This window comes from Cavia porcellus, unplaced genomic scaffold (assembly GCF_034190915.1).
Source record: "Cavia porcellus strain 051 isolate PalLab524CR breed Dunkin Hartley unplaced genomic scaffold, mCavPor4.1 scaffold_11, whole genome shotgun sequence".
Taxonomy (NCBI): Eukaryota; Metazoa; Chordata; class Mammalia; order Rodentia; family Caviidae; genus Cavia; species Cavia porcellus.
In genome coordinates, this window is record NW_026947494.1 from 62,534,971 (window position 1) to 62,553,474 (window position 18,504).

Sequence of the window (18,504 nt, forward strand, 5' to 3'; positions counted from 1 at the left end):
CCCTCATTATCACTGGCTCAGTGCAGGGGTCAGGCTGGGGCTGGTGGTCTTGATGCCAAGCTGGCGTCCAGTTCTGACACAGGTTGAAACAGTGAAAGCCGACGGCACTCTCCACATCTGCCCTCTCCCTATCATCCTGTGTCCAGATCCGCCTCTGCCTGGAATGTCTGCTTCTCACCCTTGTTGCCTGTTGGAAAATTTCTATGAACCTATGAACGTCACTTCTAAAGATTCCACTCCGTTGTTCCGGAACCAGTGGCTTCCTTTCTGCTATTCCACAGTGATCTGTACATTTGCCTCTTTTTGCATTTGCTGCCTTACCTACACGCTTGTGTATAATGTGTACTCTGCTAAACTCGGCTAAATTCCCTAAGACTAGAAACAGAATCTGTTGAACCACCTTAGGTAGAATGGAATAAACAAAAGAATACTTCAAATGCCACTTCCCCCAGTCTGTAAGGTATGCAAGGTATAGGCCTCCAAGTAATTAAAAAATAATATCGCACTCATACTTCATGTGTGTGCATTAACTGCAGATTTCCAAAATATTTCCTGATACACACACATCTGTGAAGTTTTGTGCCGACAGCTACCATTGCTCTGGCCACACTGAGTGCATTTAAAAGACCAAGATACAAGACCCACCTCCAGCACTCACCCCTGAGTTATGTGAACTCTTGTGCACCTGCTTCTGTGGACGCTGGGGTGCACCTTGTGGGTGTTCCTTGTGGCTGTCATTTATTTCTCTCATTGGGATTCTACAGCTGTCCATGTCCAGCACATTGATGCAGCACTGGCTGGCACCATCTCCCAACCTCAAAGCATCTCTCGAAAAGGTGGACAGTGCCATCTTCGAATAGGATTAAGTGGGCCTCAGCTCTCACTCTTCAGGTCCCTGGCTATGTGAGCTCACTTCGCTACTATTTTTCTGTTTTGTCTTCCTTTTAGTAGAATATAACTAGTATAAATTTTGCTATTTCAATGACTTTTTTCAGTGTCCAGTTCAGTGAATTCAGGTCACTCAACTGTTGTGCAGACATCACCACTGTCCATCTCCAGAGCTTTTTCCTCAAACTGCATCTCCAAGCCCTTAGGCAGCCTCCCCCTCTCCTCCATCACATCGCCTTGGGAGTGTGTCATCTGCTTTCTGCCTCCAGAGATTTGCCTGTTCTCTGCACCTTGCATGAGTGGAATTGTGAAGTATTTGCCCTTCTGCTCTGTCTTTCTTCATTTAGCACAATGTCTTAAGGTTCCTCCCACTGTAGCACATTAGAATTCCTGGTTTCTACTGCTGGAAAGTATTCCTTTATGTGAACATATCAACCCCTGCTTACTTGGGCATCATAGATGAGGACTGGAATTCCCACCTTTCAGCCACTGCAGTAACCCTAAAATGGGTTAATCTCTCTTCAAGTCCCTCTTGTCAGTTCTTTGGAATTGCTGCGTCCAGTGGTAATTCTGCGTTTCATTTTAGATAAGCTGTTTATGTGTGTTTCCCTGTCTAGAGATCTGGAAAGTTCTCGGGGTGCTGGGCAGGGCTGAGGCTGCTGTGGGGTGTCCTGCTGATGCTGCTGATGGGCTTGGACTCTAAGGCTCCCCTCCTGTGGGAACTGAGTGTCATTCAATTCCAGGGGTTCCTTTGAGGACATCTGTTTTAGTTCACTTGCAAGTCCCTCTTGTTGGGGTTCAGTTACAAGGATAAACTAAAATTCATGGGAAAAGATGCAGCAATGCTTCCCCTCATGTCACCTCCCCTCCTGCATGCTACACAGTCTCTGGCTTTCTCTGTCCTCTGTCATCTTCTCTATATGGCTCCTTACCCCTGTCTAACCCGTGCTTCAGAGACGCACAGATCAGACACCCAACTTGGATACTCCAGAACACTGCACGTGCTATTTCACACTTTTAAAAAAAGTAGGATTTAGGTGCTGGTGATTTAGGTCAGAGGCGTAAGCCCCTGCCTGGCAAGGCTAGGTTGTGAGTTTGATCCCCGGTACCAAAACAAACTATAAATAAACAACTACAGTAGGGTTTGGTGACTCAGTCTTAGTCTCAAAAGACCATTGCTTAACATCACCTGTCGTCAGAGAAAGGCAGGCTGAAACTGCAAGGTGATACTATTCCACTCCCGCCTCCCACCTCCCACTTCTCACCTTGGGAAGGGTAAGGGGGCAGATAGGACGTAAGTGGGTGACCACTTCGAAGCATTGGGGCTCTGGAGGACTGACAGCTTTCATCACTGTGCACCTACTCAGCCATCCCTACCCAGCTTATTTATCCCAGAGAAATGGAAACACGGGCAGAGGTCAGGTGTTTTGAAAGACTTGTATAAGGGTGTTCAGGGAGAGACAGTGAGCCGGTATGGCTCAGTGGTAGGGAGTGTGCCTAGTGTGTATGAGGTCCTGGGTTCACATCTAAACACTGAAAAAATTTAAAATACATAAAAATGGTAATAATAATCTTCTCCAGCAGGACACCCCACAGCAACCTCAGCCCTGCCCAGCACCCCGAGAACTTTCCAGATCTCTAGACAGGGAAACACACATAAACAGCTTATCTAAAATGAAATGCAAAATTACCACTGGACACAGCAATTCCAAAGAACTGACAAGAGGGACTTGAAGAGTCCCACAAAACAGTCCAAATGTTCATCCATAGGATAATGGAAGAACACATTGTGGTATATCTATAATGGGGTGCTAACAGTAAAAGAGAAAGAGCTACTTATGTAATATCATGACTTTCAAAAATATTATGTTTAGTCAAAGAAGCCAGAAGATTCTGTACTCTATTTAAGTGAAGTTCCGGAACAGGCAGAATTGAGCTTTGGTAGCAGGAAGCCGGCAGTGGCTGCCTCTGAGAGCGGGTGGAGGGAGAGGGACGGAAAACCGGGTGTGAGGGGCATCCGAGGGAGGCGAGGCTGCTCTAGATCCTGATTTGGGTGTTGGTGACACAGACATACACACATAAAAATCACGGATCCTTTAACTGTGCACTGAGGCCCTTGCTTTCATGTAAATAAATTACAACCTCCATTCTGAACAGTGGTCAGGTGACAGAAACAGCAGGGTCACTTCTGGCACACAGCATTCTTTGGGCTGAGCTCCTCACAGCCCTCAGAGCCCCCACTGCATTCGACCTACTCCAGAAGAGCTTCTGAGCCTGCAGTGGGGAGCCTTCGGCCTGCTCCTGGCTAGAGGGAGTTCCTCGGGGTGCTGCCGGCTGCCATTCTTCCCAGAGTTCTCTCTAGAGCCGCCCAAGGAACCAAATGCAAAGGGGCTCTGCTCATCTAATGCGCAAGGGGCAGGGGTGAGAGTGCTGTTTCTAGGGGTGGAGCACAAGGAAGGCTTTGCTGATCTCTGTGGTCTCTGTGACGCCTCATGCCGAAGTCCTTCCACACATACTACACACCCCCACACACAAACACGACACACACTTCACCTCACACACAGTGTGCGTACCATACCCACAAACACTACACATTCCCCTCCACGAACAGTACATAACTTCCTACACCACACACACATCTGGCACACACCCCTCCCACACAAACCACGGGAATCACGCCACACACAGCACACATGCACACTACTGCATACACACCACACCTACATGGTTCGCACTATACACGTCACACACATACCACACATGCACACACAAGTTACAGACAATATTGAGCTCTGACAGCGGCAACGAGTATGAAGATGAATGAATAAGACTGCAGGTTAATTAACAAGCTTAATAAGTCAGCAAGAATAACAGAGCTTCCCTGCCTAACTCACTGGCTCTGCAAGTTTCAGAGTTTGGCCTAATCAAACAAAACAGAACTGTTTTGATACCCTGGTAAATTAAAGAAGACCAACGAAAAGGAAAGGAAGAACAAAGAGAGGGAGGGCAGGAAAGAAAAGGTCGCCAGACACCTTGAGCTCCTTTTCATTTGGTGAGAAGCCTGGCTAGGTTCAGATATTTTAGAGAGAAGTCCCAAGCAAGGCGGGACTTACTCATCAAATCTGTTCCATGTTTTTTTTTTTTTTTTTTTTTTTTTTTTTTTTTTTTTTTTTGGCTTTGAAGAACAAAGTGAAGACGTGACCTGACCAGAATCTGTTAGTTCACGAAGGTCTCTGAAGGCTAAGTGGAAGGGAAAATTGGGAAGTGACTTTTAGAGAGGAGAGGCGGCAGCAGGGAAGCTTGAGGCCAGGAGCCCGCTGACTGCAAGCTGCTCGCCCTCGGGGGCAGTCTGCATAAAAGCAAACCCGAGTGACTTCAGGCCCCTTGGGTGGCCTGAATTCTCAGCAGTGACAAAGGCAGAAGAGGCTCGGGGCAAATAGATGGCAGGAATGACCAAGCTGAGCCGGGCGGCGAGAGCCGCCAGAGGGCTCCCGCGCTCCGCAGCCGGGCAGGCAGGGCTTCCGCGGGGCTCCGGCTCTTCCCGCCCTGGTTCCCGGTGCCCCGCCCCGTGTGCACCCCGGGGGCAGCCAGGAGCAGGGGAGGTACCCTCCAGGGCGCGAAAGCACAGCGGCGCCCTCCTACCTCTGCCTCCAGCCCCGGGAGGGTCCGCTCCGGAAGCTGCGGCGGTCCCGGGCCACGTGGGTCCCAGAAGGCAGCCTGGTGCGCGGCCCGCTCCTCCCACCCGGCTTTGGATTTTGAAAAGGAACTAGGAATCCTTACCTGACATGTGGGGCTTTGTAGGAGGACCCAGGGCAGAGTAAGGGGACAGCCGGGCCACACTGGGGCAGAGCGGCCGCGCGCTGGGGAGCACCGCGCTGCCTCTCACAGTCACACCCAGAGCAGCTGCTGAGCGGGGTCCTGGTTCCGAGTCCCTTTAAGAGTGATCACTACTGCTACTATGCTTCATCTTCTATTGGGTAGAAATGGGAAGATTTCCCGTCTCTGGTTAATAGAGGACTGACTGCCGGACAATAGTATTAAGTATAGGCAAAGTCAAGCCCATTTAGGGGTGAAGAGGGAGAGTTGTTAGGAAAAAAAAAAATTAAAATTAGCCCTGAGTCTCACATCACAGAAGGGAGGACTTACATCTTGACTGCCTTGAATTCGTCACTTTTTTCTACCTTCACACAGCCGTGCTGTTACATCCTGGTTGTAAAACAGCCTATGTATCTGGGCCTGGTGGCAAGTGCCCGTAATCCCAAGCAGTCTGGGAGGCTGAGGCAGGAGGACTGTAAATTCAAGCTCTGCATAGGGAACTTACTGACACTCTGTCTCAAAATTAAAAAATAAAAAAATAATGTTGTGGGTGTAGCTCTGTACAAAGGCCTTGGGTTCAATCCTAGGTACCAAAAAAGCCCAAAACAATAGCAACAAAAATAGAAATGAAAAATACATGAATGTGTGGCTAATTCAAGTAATACAGAAAATAATTTAAAAGAATATCATCCTGTTTCATCACTGAGAAATAAACATAATTTTGGGAACTAATATAATCATTGATATTTAATTAAATGATGAGATTTAACAAGTCTCAGAAAAAAAGCAGAAACCTTACTCATTTAAGATTTTTCCTTCTTCCAGGGCTGGGTCTCTACTCCGACACGTGTGACAGACAAACACTGCTGTGAGCTACCTCCCCGCCCTCAGAGGTCTGAGTCTTGGCTGACGGTACGTTGTGGGCATTACATACTGACTCCCGGGCGGTCTGCATCGGGCATCACCCGAGACGGGAAGAGCAAAGGCAGGACAGCAGCGCAATCCTAAAATTCCAGCGCTACCTGCGTGCCTCCCTTTAGCCCTGCCTCTGAGCTGGAGCCCCAAAGGATCCTGGCTCAGAGCCCTGGAAAAGCCAGGGCCAGTGATGCTGTCACTCTGCCTGTGGTTACCGCTTTGTAGACGCATTACATTACATTTCCACCCCTGCCAAGGACGCTGAGTGAGGCAGTCTGGAGTTTCAAAAATCAATGAGCACATTCTGCTGCAGTTTAAAAAATCTTAAGGCAGGAAGAACGTTGAGTTGTTTTCTTTTTAAAGGATGGAGATAGTGCTTCTAAATTAAATTATGCCTGAAGGTACAGCTGAAAGATTTTTCACTTTGGTGACTTTAAATATCTGTGAACCATTCATTTCAGAAAAAATGAAATTCTCACAATAAGAAGAGTAAGATTTCTGAGGGGCCAGGGAAGATGTGGCGAGAGAAAGGGAGGAGATAACCCCACCAGCAGCTCATGGTGTGCTCAGAGGGCCAGGCAACCCCGGGGTTTTGTGTGTGTGTGTGTGTGTGTGTGTGTGTGTGTGTGTGTGTGTGTGGTGGTGGTGGTGGTGGTGGTGGTGGTGGTGGTGGTTGGAACCAGGTTTTATGTTCACGAAACCCCAAGGATTTTGAAACATGATTCCTCACTTACGTTTCTAAACTGAGATTTACGCTTTCATCACAGTTCTGAGTTCCTCTATTATTAAGGGTAAAACTTCCGGTATACTGTTAGTAATGACATCTTTAAGGGGGCATCACGGCAAATTCTTAGAAAATTTACATATGGGGTATGTAGTGCCCATATTTATTTTTTAGGAGTATTTAGGAGTTTTTAGGAATATTTCTATTGAGTTAATAATTTTAAGAGTTTTATTATATTAAGCAATGGGTACTTAACATGAAAATAAAATCAATTAATATTAAGCTATAATATGTAATGAGTGTATAGAATAAACATCAAGATTTTTAACAGCAACTGTTTACCTACTTACAAGATTTAAAAACAGCAGAAATAAATTCCTATGCGAAGGACAATGAAAATTCAAGTAAAACACTACTATAGAAATAATCTTTACTTCAATGGTCTCACCTAAGACAGTTTTCAAATGTGAGAACAGCATGTTTCATACACGAGTCTCACACGGACAGCAAGTGTGTTTTGCTTTCCTGTCTTGGTAGAACGTATTTGGCATCTTCCTGTTTTCTCAGGAGGTTCCTGTGATGTTTCACCTGTCTGTTCACAGGTCTGCTCCAGAATTCTTCTGCAGAGTTCTTTTGGCAGGTACATACTGTTCTTCCTCGGTTGCAATTGATCATTTTTCGATTCCAGTTCCAAACCTCTTAACAAAATTTCTATGTGGTATTTGTACTTATTATTTTCTTTGTAAACTATGTAAGTAGTTATACCTCACATGTTTAGGTTTAAGTAAAACACAACCATTGGCCAACACTTTGTGTTTTGAGTGACATCATTGTTGACACACAACTTATCAACATCATCTACTCTGACTTTCATTCTGTTGTAAGATTTGACCATTTCTGGCTTCATTTGTGTAGAGGAGACACTATCAAACTTTTTTGTTGTTTGTTTTGAGATAGGGTCTCCCCATGTAGTCCAGGCTGGCCTTGAACTCACAGGATCCTCCTGCCTCAGCCTTCCTAGTGCTGGGATTACAAACATATGCCACCATGCCCAGCCTCACTATCATTTTTGTTATCATGGTGTAATGATAACAGTATCATTATGATTGGTTTTTTCACCAATAGTAGGTCTTTCTGAAATCAGAAGATTATACCATCCGGTTCGCTATTGTGAACTTGCAACATATTTTCAGGAGTCTCTGCTTTGTTCTTGTGAATAGTTCCTGTGCTGGTCAGCTGATGTTCTTTCAGCAAATGTAACATCAGTGGGTAACTAGTGAACCCACTGGTGAATGTGACATTTGGGTTACTTTTTGAAATAGGTGCAATGAGTCCATTCATAAGTCATGTGGTTCATTACTGCACGAATAAAGATATGGTGACTGAATTCCAGGGTAAATTTCTAAATTCAAGGTGTAAAATGTCCTCGCATCTACCGTGGCATATATTTTTATACCATACGCTATTTGGATGGTGTACTTGGTGTGGTAGATTGATGACTGGTGGTCAACTTGTAACATTAGCAGAGCTGAATCAGCATGGTGGCGAGTGTGGGGGGCCCACTTGAGGGCTGCTGCCAACATAAAAGGGAGAACTGAAATGAGAGAAGATGTGTTATTTGTTCTCCTACTGCAACTGGTTCTCTTGGAGGAGCTTGTCACACAGCTAGCCTCTCTGATATGAACTTGGTTGTTCTCTTTGTCGGAGGAGCTCAGGACCTTATTGCTGAGAATGGCTGCGGTTCACTTTGGGGGAACTCTGGTCCTTACATTGAACATCACTTCTTGGCTTTGGAGGGGAAGATGGTGTTGAGTCTGTAGCAGAAGCTTGTCACACAGGCTTTCTGATATGAACTGGCTGTTATCACCAGAGGAGCTCGGACCTCACTGTCACTGAGAATGGCTGTGGTACTTTTCAGGGGAGCACTGGTTCTTTCCTTGAACATTGCTTTCTGGCTCCAGTGCAGATCCCTCAGCCTGCTGGCACAGCTCCTTTATCACACTGGCACAGACTTCTAGCTTCCACTACTGACTTTTGGGCCTTTCCAGCGCAGATCTGTGAGACAGACTTGTCTCAAAGATATTGAGATATTGTCATGGGCGCTAGGCCTCCAGTTGGACACAGGAGGCATTGTCACGGGCTCTACGTCTTTAGCTGGACTCATACAGGACACTGCCATGGTATCCGGGCCCTCAGCTGGATTCTTTGGATCTTACTGTGTAGACAGATTTTATGCACTTTTCGTGTTTGACTTTTGGGTGACCATTATAACATAATACTATAAATTATATGCCCTGCGTTATTTTGTTCTACTTGCAAACCCTGACTACAACACTGGGCATATACTGCTGAAAACTTCAGTGACCACAGAATGATGCAGATTGGTTTTCAGTTGTCACGTATTCAGATGGTGTACATAATTGCTCTATAGTTGGAAACAAAGCTTCAGAAAATGAACTAATAGCAGCCAAACTGTTGGATTTTTTTTCTTTCTTGGTGAGTCTTTTTGTCATCAAAATGTAGGCAATTTGAAGGAAATCAAATCTCGAGTGTCGTTGTTGTTCTAAAAGTCTAAATGCCACATCTGTCACTTTTCCATAAATCCTTCAGATTCTGATGATTAGAATAAAGTCCTGCTATGAAGCCTTTTAGTTCAGGTAGCAAGATGTCATGATAAATATATTGACATCACTATCGATATGTATAGAATGCTTATATTTCATTATTAGTGTGTTTCAAAACATCTTATAGCCTATCATCCAACAGTGAATCACAGTGTTGGCTTCTGCTCATAACTCTCACCCATATTGCCTATGAGGCAAGAATATAACATTTTCCAACCTATTTCTAATGTTGGATCATTCAGGTGTACATGGCCATTTTGTAGCATTTTGACTAATCAAATATTTATTTATATCACTGATTCTTCCTCATCTGATTGAAGGACTTCATTCTGTATTTCTCTCTCTGTCTTGTCTTGCCAGTGTCTTTGGTTTAGGTGACCCAAGTCACATCAGTAGCTGAGTTACCTGATGACTCACTTTCAACTTCCTCCCAAAGTTGTAGAAGCAGATTTTCATGCAACACTGTACTGAATCAGGCTAATTTGACAAGAAGAGTCAAAAGAAAACAATAAAACAAATGGGTCACTGGCCACTTGTTGCCGTTGCTGTCTTTTACCCACCACGAACCACTTCTCCTTTGAGATGCCCAGAGTTGGCTGATTATGGGCTGTCATCTCTGCACACTGTGAGCTAAACCTTTCCTCCTTTAACTCTGGGTGTTAGGTATTTTGTATCAGCCATGTGAAGTCACAAAGGCAAGGGTAGGTAGGGTAAGTGTGTGTTCTCAGGCAAGTGGATTTAAGGAAAGAGTGTGAATGGAAGCACAGGCTCTTAAAACATTTTTAGGGTTTCACTGTGTAGTACAGGCTGATCCCAAAGTTCTCATCCTCCTACTTCTGCCTGTTAAGGGCTGGGATTCCTGGAGTGGCCACCACACCCAGCTAAAACTGATTGTAACCTTTTTGCTGCAAATGTACGCCTTAGGCAGCCAATGCACACAGCCAACGTGAAAGACAGGAGCTCTGCAGGAGACCAGCCTACATCTCCTTCCTCACTGACCTGAAGCAAGATACTCAATGAGGAATCTGACTGCTGCCACCTAGGCCAACCAGAGGCCACTCTACCCCCACTCGCAAGGTTTTGCACTACCAAGGATGCAGGGCATGGCATAATCAGGCCTCGTAAGCAAAGCTGCACCCCACCTTTCCCGTCACCGTCACCGTTCAGCCCTGCTGTTGACAGCAAGCACTACTCCTGTGCTTTCCCAAGCCTCATTCTTGGGCACTCACTACTGCTTTTACCGTCTCGTTGGTAGGGAGGGAGCCACAGCTCCTGTTCACTCAACTCTCCCCTGTGACTGCACAGCCCATTCGGGAGGAACAGTCTGGTTCAGGTGCCCTCTCAGGTTGTTCCTGCCCTGTTGAGTTCATACCTTTGTTTTGTGCCTCCTTTTTGCCTAGCACTCTTTCTGAACTTCAGTTTTCTCATCTGTAAGATGGGATAATAATAGCTCCTCAGGCTGTCTGCAGGCTTCAATGAGGTGATGGGAATAAAAAGGGTTTGTAAACTAAAATTCTATGTCACTGTAATGTATTGCTTTCTTTATTGTTTTTGACAGCAACAATCCTAGTTCCTTAACAAATACATTGAGATTAGGGGCTCAGGCACACAAGTGAGGCTTGTTATAATAAGAGTTCTACTAATAAACGTGGGTTTCTCAGACTTGTGATGGAATAATGAGGAGGTGTACGGTTAGTTCTAACACTGGAGAGCTGTGGTTCTCAAACCCTGCACTTGGCACCAGTGGCACTGACACCCTTTGGTGACTGTTAGAGATTTAAACACTGGCTCCACCCCGACCTCTCAAAGCAGAAACTAGGTGTGGGACCAGCTGCCTGCATTTAACAGGTAACTGTGCCGGCTGAGGTTTGACAGCCTTGTAGGTCAGGGTGTCTTATTTATGGACAGGGAGCACTGCTTCATTTCCCAGAGTAGTAAAAGTCAGGAGAACCCAAGAGGAAGCACTGAAAATCAATTATCTGCATGTCTGCTGGCCCAGGCCTGTCTTGGATGTGGAAAGCACCTGGTCTCAGTTTTCCACCAGTAAGTGCAGAGGCCTGGGTAAACACAGGACCCCAGGAAGGAGGCTGGAGGACTACACAGCCACCATCATGGGGTCACTTAACTATCACACACAGGGTCAGGGCTGTTCTTCTAACGGGCAAGGACAAATGTCCCCTTTGGTCTTTTTTTTCATAAAGCGAAAGAAAGAAAAAATCCCTGAGATGTCAAGGTCGACGAAGCTTTTTGGCTGTGAAGAGGAGGCTTCTGCTCTCCACTATTTTGCCTTTGCTCTGTGCCAGTGTAGACAGTGCCACCTCCCCTCCTTCACTCTGCGCTCCTGACACTGACCCACAAGGATGCACCAGAATCCAGTCTTCCCGCAGACAAAAACAATCAAGTGCAGAGTGGGCTGCCCTTGGTAGGGGACCGGTCTGAGCCTCACTCTGTGGTGGCCCATATGTGTGGCTACTCTTTTCTTTCTTCCAATACAATCTACTGAAGGCACCTAGGAAACAGAGCAGGAGTGCATTTTGGTTGCTGTTGCCACAGGATGTTTCTTTTTTTGTAAAGCGACCCTGGCCAGGGACAATGACAGAGCAATGATAAACCACAGCATCTGCCAAGAGCTGCAAGCGTTCAGCCAGTGCTTCCCTGGAGGCTGACCTACTACTTCAGGGCTCTGCAATTGTGGAGTCACCACTGTACCCCGTAGCCACCTCACCCCCTCATCAGGAAGTGCACACCTTTATAAGGAGATGCACTGTCTTTAGCACACTTTTCTTGAGGATGGTAATTATAACAAGAGTTGCCTTACTAATCAAAATAAAATCGCTCCTAGGATTAACATGATGATTCCAAGGTCTCAGATCTTATTAAAATACTACCCAAACTAGCTTTTCAAGGCTACAGTATTTTTAAAACCAATGGTAAGTATTTCATGGGTCGTGGGATCACGGCTTGCAGTTTTCCAGATTACTGGCCATCATTCAAAAAAACCTTTGTGAATATGGGGGATGTAAAATCAAAAACATCTTGTCTCAGGGATTAGACATTTCACACTTGTGTGAATGCATTAACAATAACAACAATCTCTAAAGTAAACACCGTCTAGGGCTTGAGCATATGACCTAACCTAAGGTTTCCTAGGTTTCCGTAAATGCAGAGCAGCTGTTAATTACTAACTCTGAATCATAACGCATGCGAGAAACAGTCTTGGAGAGCCCTTGCTTGTGCACTTTTATCTGTGTCCCTCAAAGACAGATGACCTAGTTTTTTCTCATCCTTTTAAGATTGACCTAGAATTTTTTTTTTTAAAGAAAAAAAACACTATTTTTTTTTCCCTAAGTGGCCCAGTTGGAACCACAGCATGGCACATTTCTTCTAACATCTGGCTAATTTCTGGCCAATTCTTTCTCAACCAGTCATTGGGCAATTATTTTCTGGACTCCTGTGATGCACGGAGCAGTGGGCTGGAAAGACGGATGCTATTCTGGGGCAGACTCTGTCCTCCCTATTTTTATACACTGAAGCTTCAGCCTCTAGTACCTGGGAAGGTGAGTGCCTGTACAGGTAGGACTTTAAAGGGGTAATCGAGGTGCTCTGGAGTCTTTAGGGTGGGCCCCAACCCAACATGACGAGTGGCCTTTTAAGAAGAGGGGGTCACAGAGAAAGCCTGTAAGGACACAGTTGAGAAGGCAGCAAGCTGCAAGAGGCCTGCCAGCCTCTGACCACAGATCTCCAGCTGCACGTCTGAGAGGAAACAGATCTGCTTACAGTCCACGGTGTCTGCCATGACAGCACACTAGCAGAGTGGCCTTCTAGACACATCGCTGTGCAGCAGAATGACTGGAGCTGATAACTGGGTGAGGCGGGTGTGGAGGCTGGAGTGCACAGCAGGCGTTCCTTCTGCACAGCTCTCTCCAGCCAGACAGCAGGACACACACCTAAGATCCTAGCGCTCCAGCAGGCAGCAACAGGAGGGCTGTGAGTTTGAGCACAGCCTGGGCAACTAAATGACGTAGGGAGACATTGTCTCAAATAAAATATTATATTTATACTTTCATTTCCTGTTCTGCAGCATTTTAAAGGCAAAGAAGATGGTTTTGAGCAATTAATTTGCTTGAATTTCATGACATTTAGTTATTTACAAGCTAGAAGCATACATGAATTCTCTTAATTGTAAATTTAATCTTAGAGGCTAATGACAACGGCATTACTGGGTCTTTGAATGGTGTAAATGTTTTCAGTTTTAACATACAAGGAAAAACTACACATAGTCTGTAATTTTACAAACATTCTGATTTATGTTCAAAATTTGAGTCCACAGATTGACTACTTTTCTTCTTGATAGATTATCAGCACTGACCCAGTTGCAGGCATTATCACTGTCCTCCCCTGGACACTTCATGTTTGCTTCTGTGCCTGTTCATGACAAATATAAGAAGGAACAGACATCGCCAGCAACAACAACTCACTGCTAGGAATGAGCACACAGATGATAATTAATCATCTGAGAAAGAGCTGCGCTCAGAACATGTGACTTGCCTTTGCTTTCTGTCTCACACTTCACCGTGTGCACTTGTATCCCTAGATGTGGAAAGGAAACGGTGCTAATGAGCGGGCAGGAAGCACACCAATAACCGCAAAATACACCCGCGGGAAAACATTATCCAGTTATAAACTTCTACCTAGAAAATTCCAGGATCACATCTGTTGCACGTAGCCAGGTAAAAGCCCCGGTTCTGGCCCAGCTATTTCCCTGTCTCCTCAGGATAGGCTCAGGCCACGAACCTGCTCTGACTGGGTCCCTCATTGTGTCCTGAGTCCTTGGGGGTGTCAGGACTCAGGAAGTGAACCCCTCAGGCTGTCAGCTTCACTGGTCTGAATCTTTCCAACAGGAAAAGGAAGGGACCTTGGAACTCAAAGAGTCTGAAGTTTTGATTTTTGGTCTCTTATTTCCTCAATTTCCATCCTGCAAAGATGATCGGTACACATCACAGCCAATAAATAATTTATAATCATTTCCTAAAGTCTTAAGGCAATTGTGGATTCTCCCACTCTCTCTGCTGTCTTTATTCATCTTATTCGTCATGGGTCTTGTTTCTGCAGGAATTTCACTAACTCATTCTTCTTCCTTTTTTTTTTAACTTACATATATGTACAGCACTATATATAATAGACAAGACACGGAATCAGCCTAGGTGCCTGTTGACAGATGAAAAGACAAAGAAAATGTGATATCATACACAGTGGACTATTATCCACCCAAAAGAGAGTGAAACCCTGTGATTTGCAGGAAATGATTGGAACTAGAGGACAATGTGTTAAGTAACATAAGCCAGACCAGAAGGACTTGTTTTCTCTCATGTGGAAAGCAAACAAACAAACAAACAATCCCTAAAACAATGGCCTGAGAGAAAAAGAGGAGCTATAAAGGGCTTGGAAAAAGACCAGGAGAAGAGACTATAGAGAAGAGGGTAAGAAAGGGTAGATGAGATGCATGCACAATATGTCCATGTATGGAAATGTCACAGTGAAACCCACTAGTTTGTATAATTAGTACAAGTTAATAAAAAAGAAACCAGAGAAATTAAGTCTAATTGGCATTCAACTCCTCCCACTCAGTTAATGACCTTGAAGCTGGTTTATCCCAAGTACCTTTCTAACAGCTGGCTACACCTGATCGAGGAAGAATATTATAGGGAAACAGTGCTATGGAGCTCACGGTCTGGCCAGCACTCCAACTGGCTCATTAAAGTCTCACATGAACTCACTGCAGGATATTAAAAATAAGCACTTGGAAATTAATTCTCACTAACTTAAATGTGTTGCTCTGTTTTATATTATTCTGTCATTCATTTGATCTAATTTTCCTATTGCAAAATTAATAACTACCTTTTTAAATAGATGCTATTTTGCAGCTGATTTTTGTAGCACTTAGTGTTAGTTTTTTTCCCCTCTAGAATTTATCTTTCCAAATTTTATTTTAACCATAGAATGAGCACAGGCAGAAATTTGGCATGAAGAGAAAAAATTGGCCAAGTGTGGTAGCTCATTCCCATAACCCCGGCATTTGAGAGGCTGAGGCAGGAGGATCATTGTGAGTTTGAGGCCAGCTTGGGCTACAAACTGAGTTCCAGGCTAGCCTGAATTGCTAGCAAAACTCTGTCTCCAAAAGACAAAAATAAATACATAAATGTAAACAATGATTAAAAAAATAAAGCATGTATTCATGTATGGAGTGTGTGTGTGTCCTGGAGTGGGAGGGTCACAGAGGAGAGGGCACACATCTGTCTATGCTGCCCACGGGCAGTGGGGAGCAGCATCACTAGGTCTTGCTCTGCTGGTTATAATCTGGTCTTGCTTTGCACAAAGTATAGTGAGTCCCCAACTTACCAACACTGGAGTTGTGAGCTTTCACAGATAGAACCTCGAATTAGGAACATTCACAAATGTGAACAAATCACAGATGCAGCTCACATGTCTTCCAGACACAGTCACAGTTGAGCTGCTGTGTGTTCACTGAGCAGGCTGGTAGTGGACATGGCACAGCACAGTCAGGGACTTCCTGTATTTGTGTGTATGTGTGTGCATGTGTGTGTGTGTGTGTGTGTGTGTGTGTGTGTGTGTATGTGTGTGTTTTACGTTTGACATTGTATATCTGTGACAAGGGAGTATAAGACTCACTTTATTGCACTTACGAGCTAATCTGACTTGCAAAGACTTACGAACAATCTCTCAGAACAGAACTCACTCATAAGTCAGAGACTTACTGTGGACTTTCTTGACTTTTCTTTTAATCTCAATTTTCCAAGAAGAGTGTCTCTTCTGGTGTGTGTGTGTGTGTGTGTGTGTGTGTGTGTGTTGATGTTTAGGATCTGTGGTGCATGCTCTATTTACATGGTTATAAACAAAGATTTGGGCAGATTCCCTTCAAGTACTTCACTGGCCAGTTATTTTGGATTTCCACAGCTACTGAAGAAATGTCCAGGTGCTTGGCAGAGTATGCTATTCAACAACTCTAGAGACAGCGTGATGGGCGGGAGGATCACAAGGCTAACTCAGGTCTCACAACAAGTCCACAAATTGGTCAGCAGAACACTGGCCAAAAATACCTCCATAGGCCTTCCAGCATGGCAAAAGTATGGAAATAGGAAAATTGAAAGATTAAAACTTACACAGGGTCCTAAGAGCATGAATATAAGGAATTGTCTTTATGCTTGGCCATTGTCCAAACACCCAGGAGCTCTTGTGGTTCAAGCGCAGAGTCAGGGGTTTGACACTGTGTAGTAGTTAAGTGTACAGAGTAAGAACATTAAAAGATAAATACACGCCCTTGGAAATCCCTCAACCACAATCTCTGCATACTGGATATTATCCTTTTGGTCTTGTGTGCACATTTTTACTCACACATACAAAAAATGCATATGCACACACAATGCACACACATGCACTCTCATGCACACACCCCTTGTCTTGATGGATGGATCTGCAGTCTGTTTTGAGTTTCTATCGCAGTGTTTTGGCAGGCCATTTAGTAAATTGTTTTCTTTGATTAATCACATATCTTTCTTCCTGGCTCCAATAATTCTATTCTTTAGGTATCTCTAGATCTAATGATCATAAATCACACACTGCCCCAAGCCAGCTAGGAATCATTCACAATTTCAATTAGCATACAGATACACGCGATGTTGTCCAGGAGACTGCAGTCCCTGGAAGGTCATGGCTAACCACGCAGAAACCTGGGCCAAGGCCTCGAAGCCAATCTACTCATGCATTTCAACTGCCTAAGGCCCTCTGACCGGGATGTCAAGGAGTTTATGGACTGACAAAAGGACAGTTGAGTCAGGTGTGTGTGATGGTCTCTACAGACTCTCAAGAAAGCAGGTTCCTGGTTCCTACAACTGAGAGTATTTTTCTCGGTTCTCGTCCTCGTGGATACTCAGGAGCACTGGATAAAGTGACTCTCGCACAAACCGAACTCCCATCTTTTCCTCTGTCCCTGCACCAGCCGGGCTCCCTCCCGCACCTTGGCTTCTCTGTTCTAACCAAGTCACGTGCTTCTGCTTCCTTTTTCTCCAAGGCTGAGTATTCATTTCATTCATTCATTCCATAAATATTTATCAAGGGGCTGGCACCGAGGAATCAGTAATGACATCTCTTGGCCTCTAAACTGATGGAAGTCTATAAACTGATGGAATCTACAAAAACAGATTTGGGGGCACAAGGAAAGGCTCCCCAGAAAAACTGGCATATAAGAAGTGTGCTAAAAGAGTGAGATAAACTGCCTTCAGGAAGAGGTTCTGTGCACAGGGCACCTGTGCATATGGAGCCTGGTTTGCTGTTTTATTCTGAGCACAGCAGGTTTACACACACTCACTGTTCTGTCAGACTGAAGCTTCCAAGATGGCAGCCACTGGACACGTGGAGATACTGAGCCTTTGAAAAGTGGCCAAGGGGAGAACTGACTTGAGATTTTATTTTATTTTAAGGAATGTAAATGGAAAAAGTAATACAACTCAATTATTTAAAAACTGTGAAGTATGTTTGAAGCAAATTGGGTATGAATTTAAGTTTTCTAAGTAAACCTTATGAAATCTAATCCAGTGACAACTTGCCTCTAAAGTGAGATGTGAGGTAAATGACAATCAAGATTGGAAAACTTGGTACCAGAGGTAATATAAAGCATATCATTTTGTATATTAAGCATCTGTATAAATTATCATATTTTGGATATTTATTGGGTTAAATGAAATCTATTGCTAAATTAATTGTACATCCTTTTTAATGAAGTTACTATAAAATTTAAAACTACAAAAAGAGTGTGGCAGCACAAACCTGTAATCTCAGCAATGAGGAGCCTGAGGCAGAAGGACTGCTATAAGTTTGAGGCCAGGCTTGGCAACGGAGTGAATTCAAGCCAGCCTAACCTATACAGCAGAAAGAGGAAGAAACAAAAAAAGAAAATTAAAATTGTATTTATGACTCCTCTTATATTTTGCTGGGTAAAACTGGGCTAGCTGTGACTGTAACATACTTGGACATTAAATTTTGTGCATGACAAGAGCTCCATAAATATGTCAAAGGGATGAGGTATTCTATATATAGGCAAGTTCTCAATCCACAAAAATCTTGGTGGAGACTGTCATGCCAGGCCCTGTGTCAGTTAGAAGTGATGCAAAGTCCCTGTCTTCATGGAGTTTCATCCTAGCTGAGTCACGGTGATAAATGGGCACCATAAATCTGTGTGAGGATCTGGATCTGAGCAGGGAGTGGGTTTGCTCTTTAGGGCATGTGGCTAGGGACAGTCTCTCCAAGCACTGAGGACCCAAATGTGGTGAGGGAGACAGGTCCCCAGGAAAAGCATGGCAGACAGAGAATCACATGTGTGAATGCCCCAAAGGGAGGTGCTTTCCATGTTCGGGGCAGAGCAAGACCAGCGAGACTGCAGCACCACAAGTGAGGGACAGCTGGCACGATGTGAGGAAAGCCTGGGCCAGGGAGGCCAAGGCAAGGATGTGGGGTTTACTT

At 44.7% G+C, this 18,504-nt stretch overlaps 1 protein-coding gene across 3 annotated transcripts in view; it reads right to left on the minus strand.

Annotated features, from left to right (window-relative positions):
• The window catches only part of Sv2c (synaptic vesicle glycoprotein 2C), a 200,658-nt gene that overhangs the window by 47,317 nt on the left and 134,837 nt on the right, over positions 1–18,504 (minus strand). Inside the window, exon 1 of one of the 3 annotated variants that reach the window (XM_023565236.2) lies at positions 4,669–4,822. The exons of the other annotated variants lie outside the window; for them this stretch is intronic. Coding sequence (XP_023421004.1) covers positions 4,669–4,675 — 7 coding nt within the window. The 5' untranslated portion in view covers positions 4,676–4,822. Of the gene's footprint in view, positions 1–4,668; positions 4,823–18,504 lie in introns of those variants that run through there. 3 annotated transcript variants of the gene reach the window in all.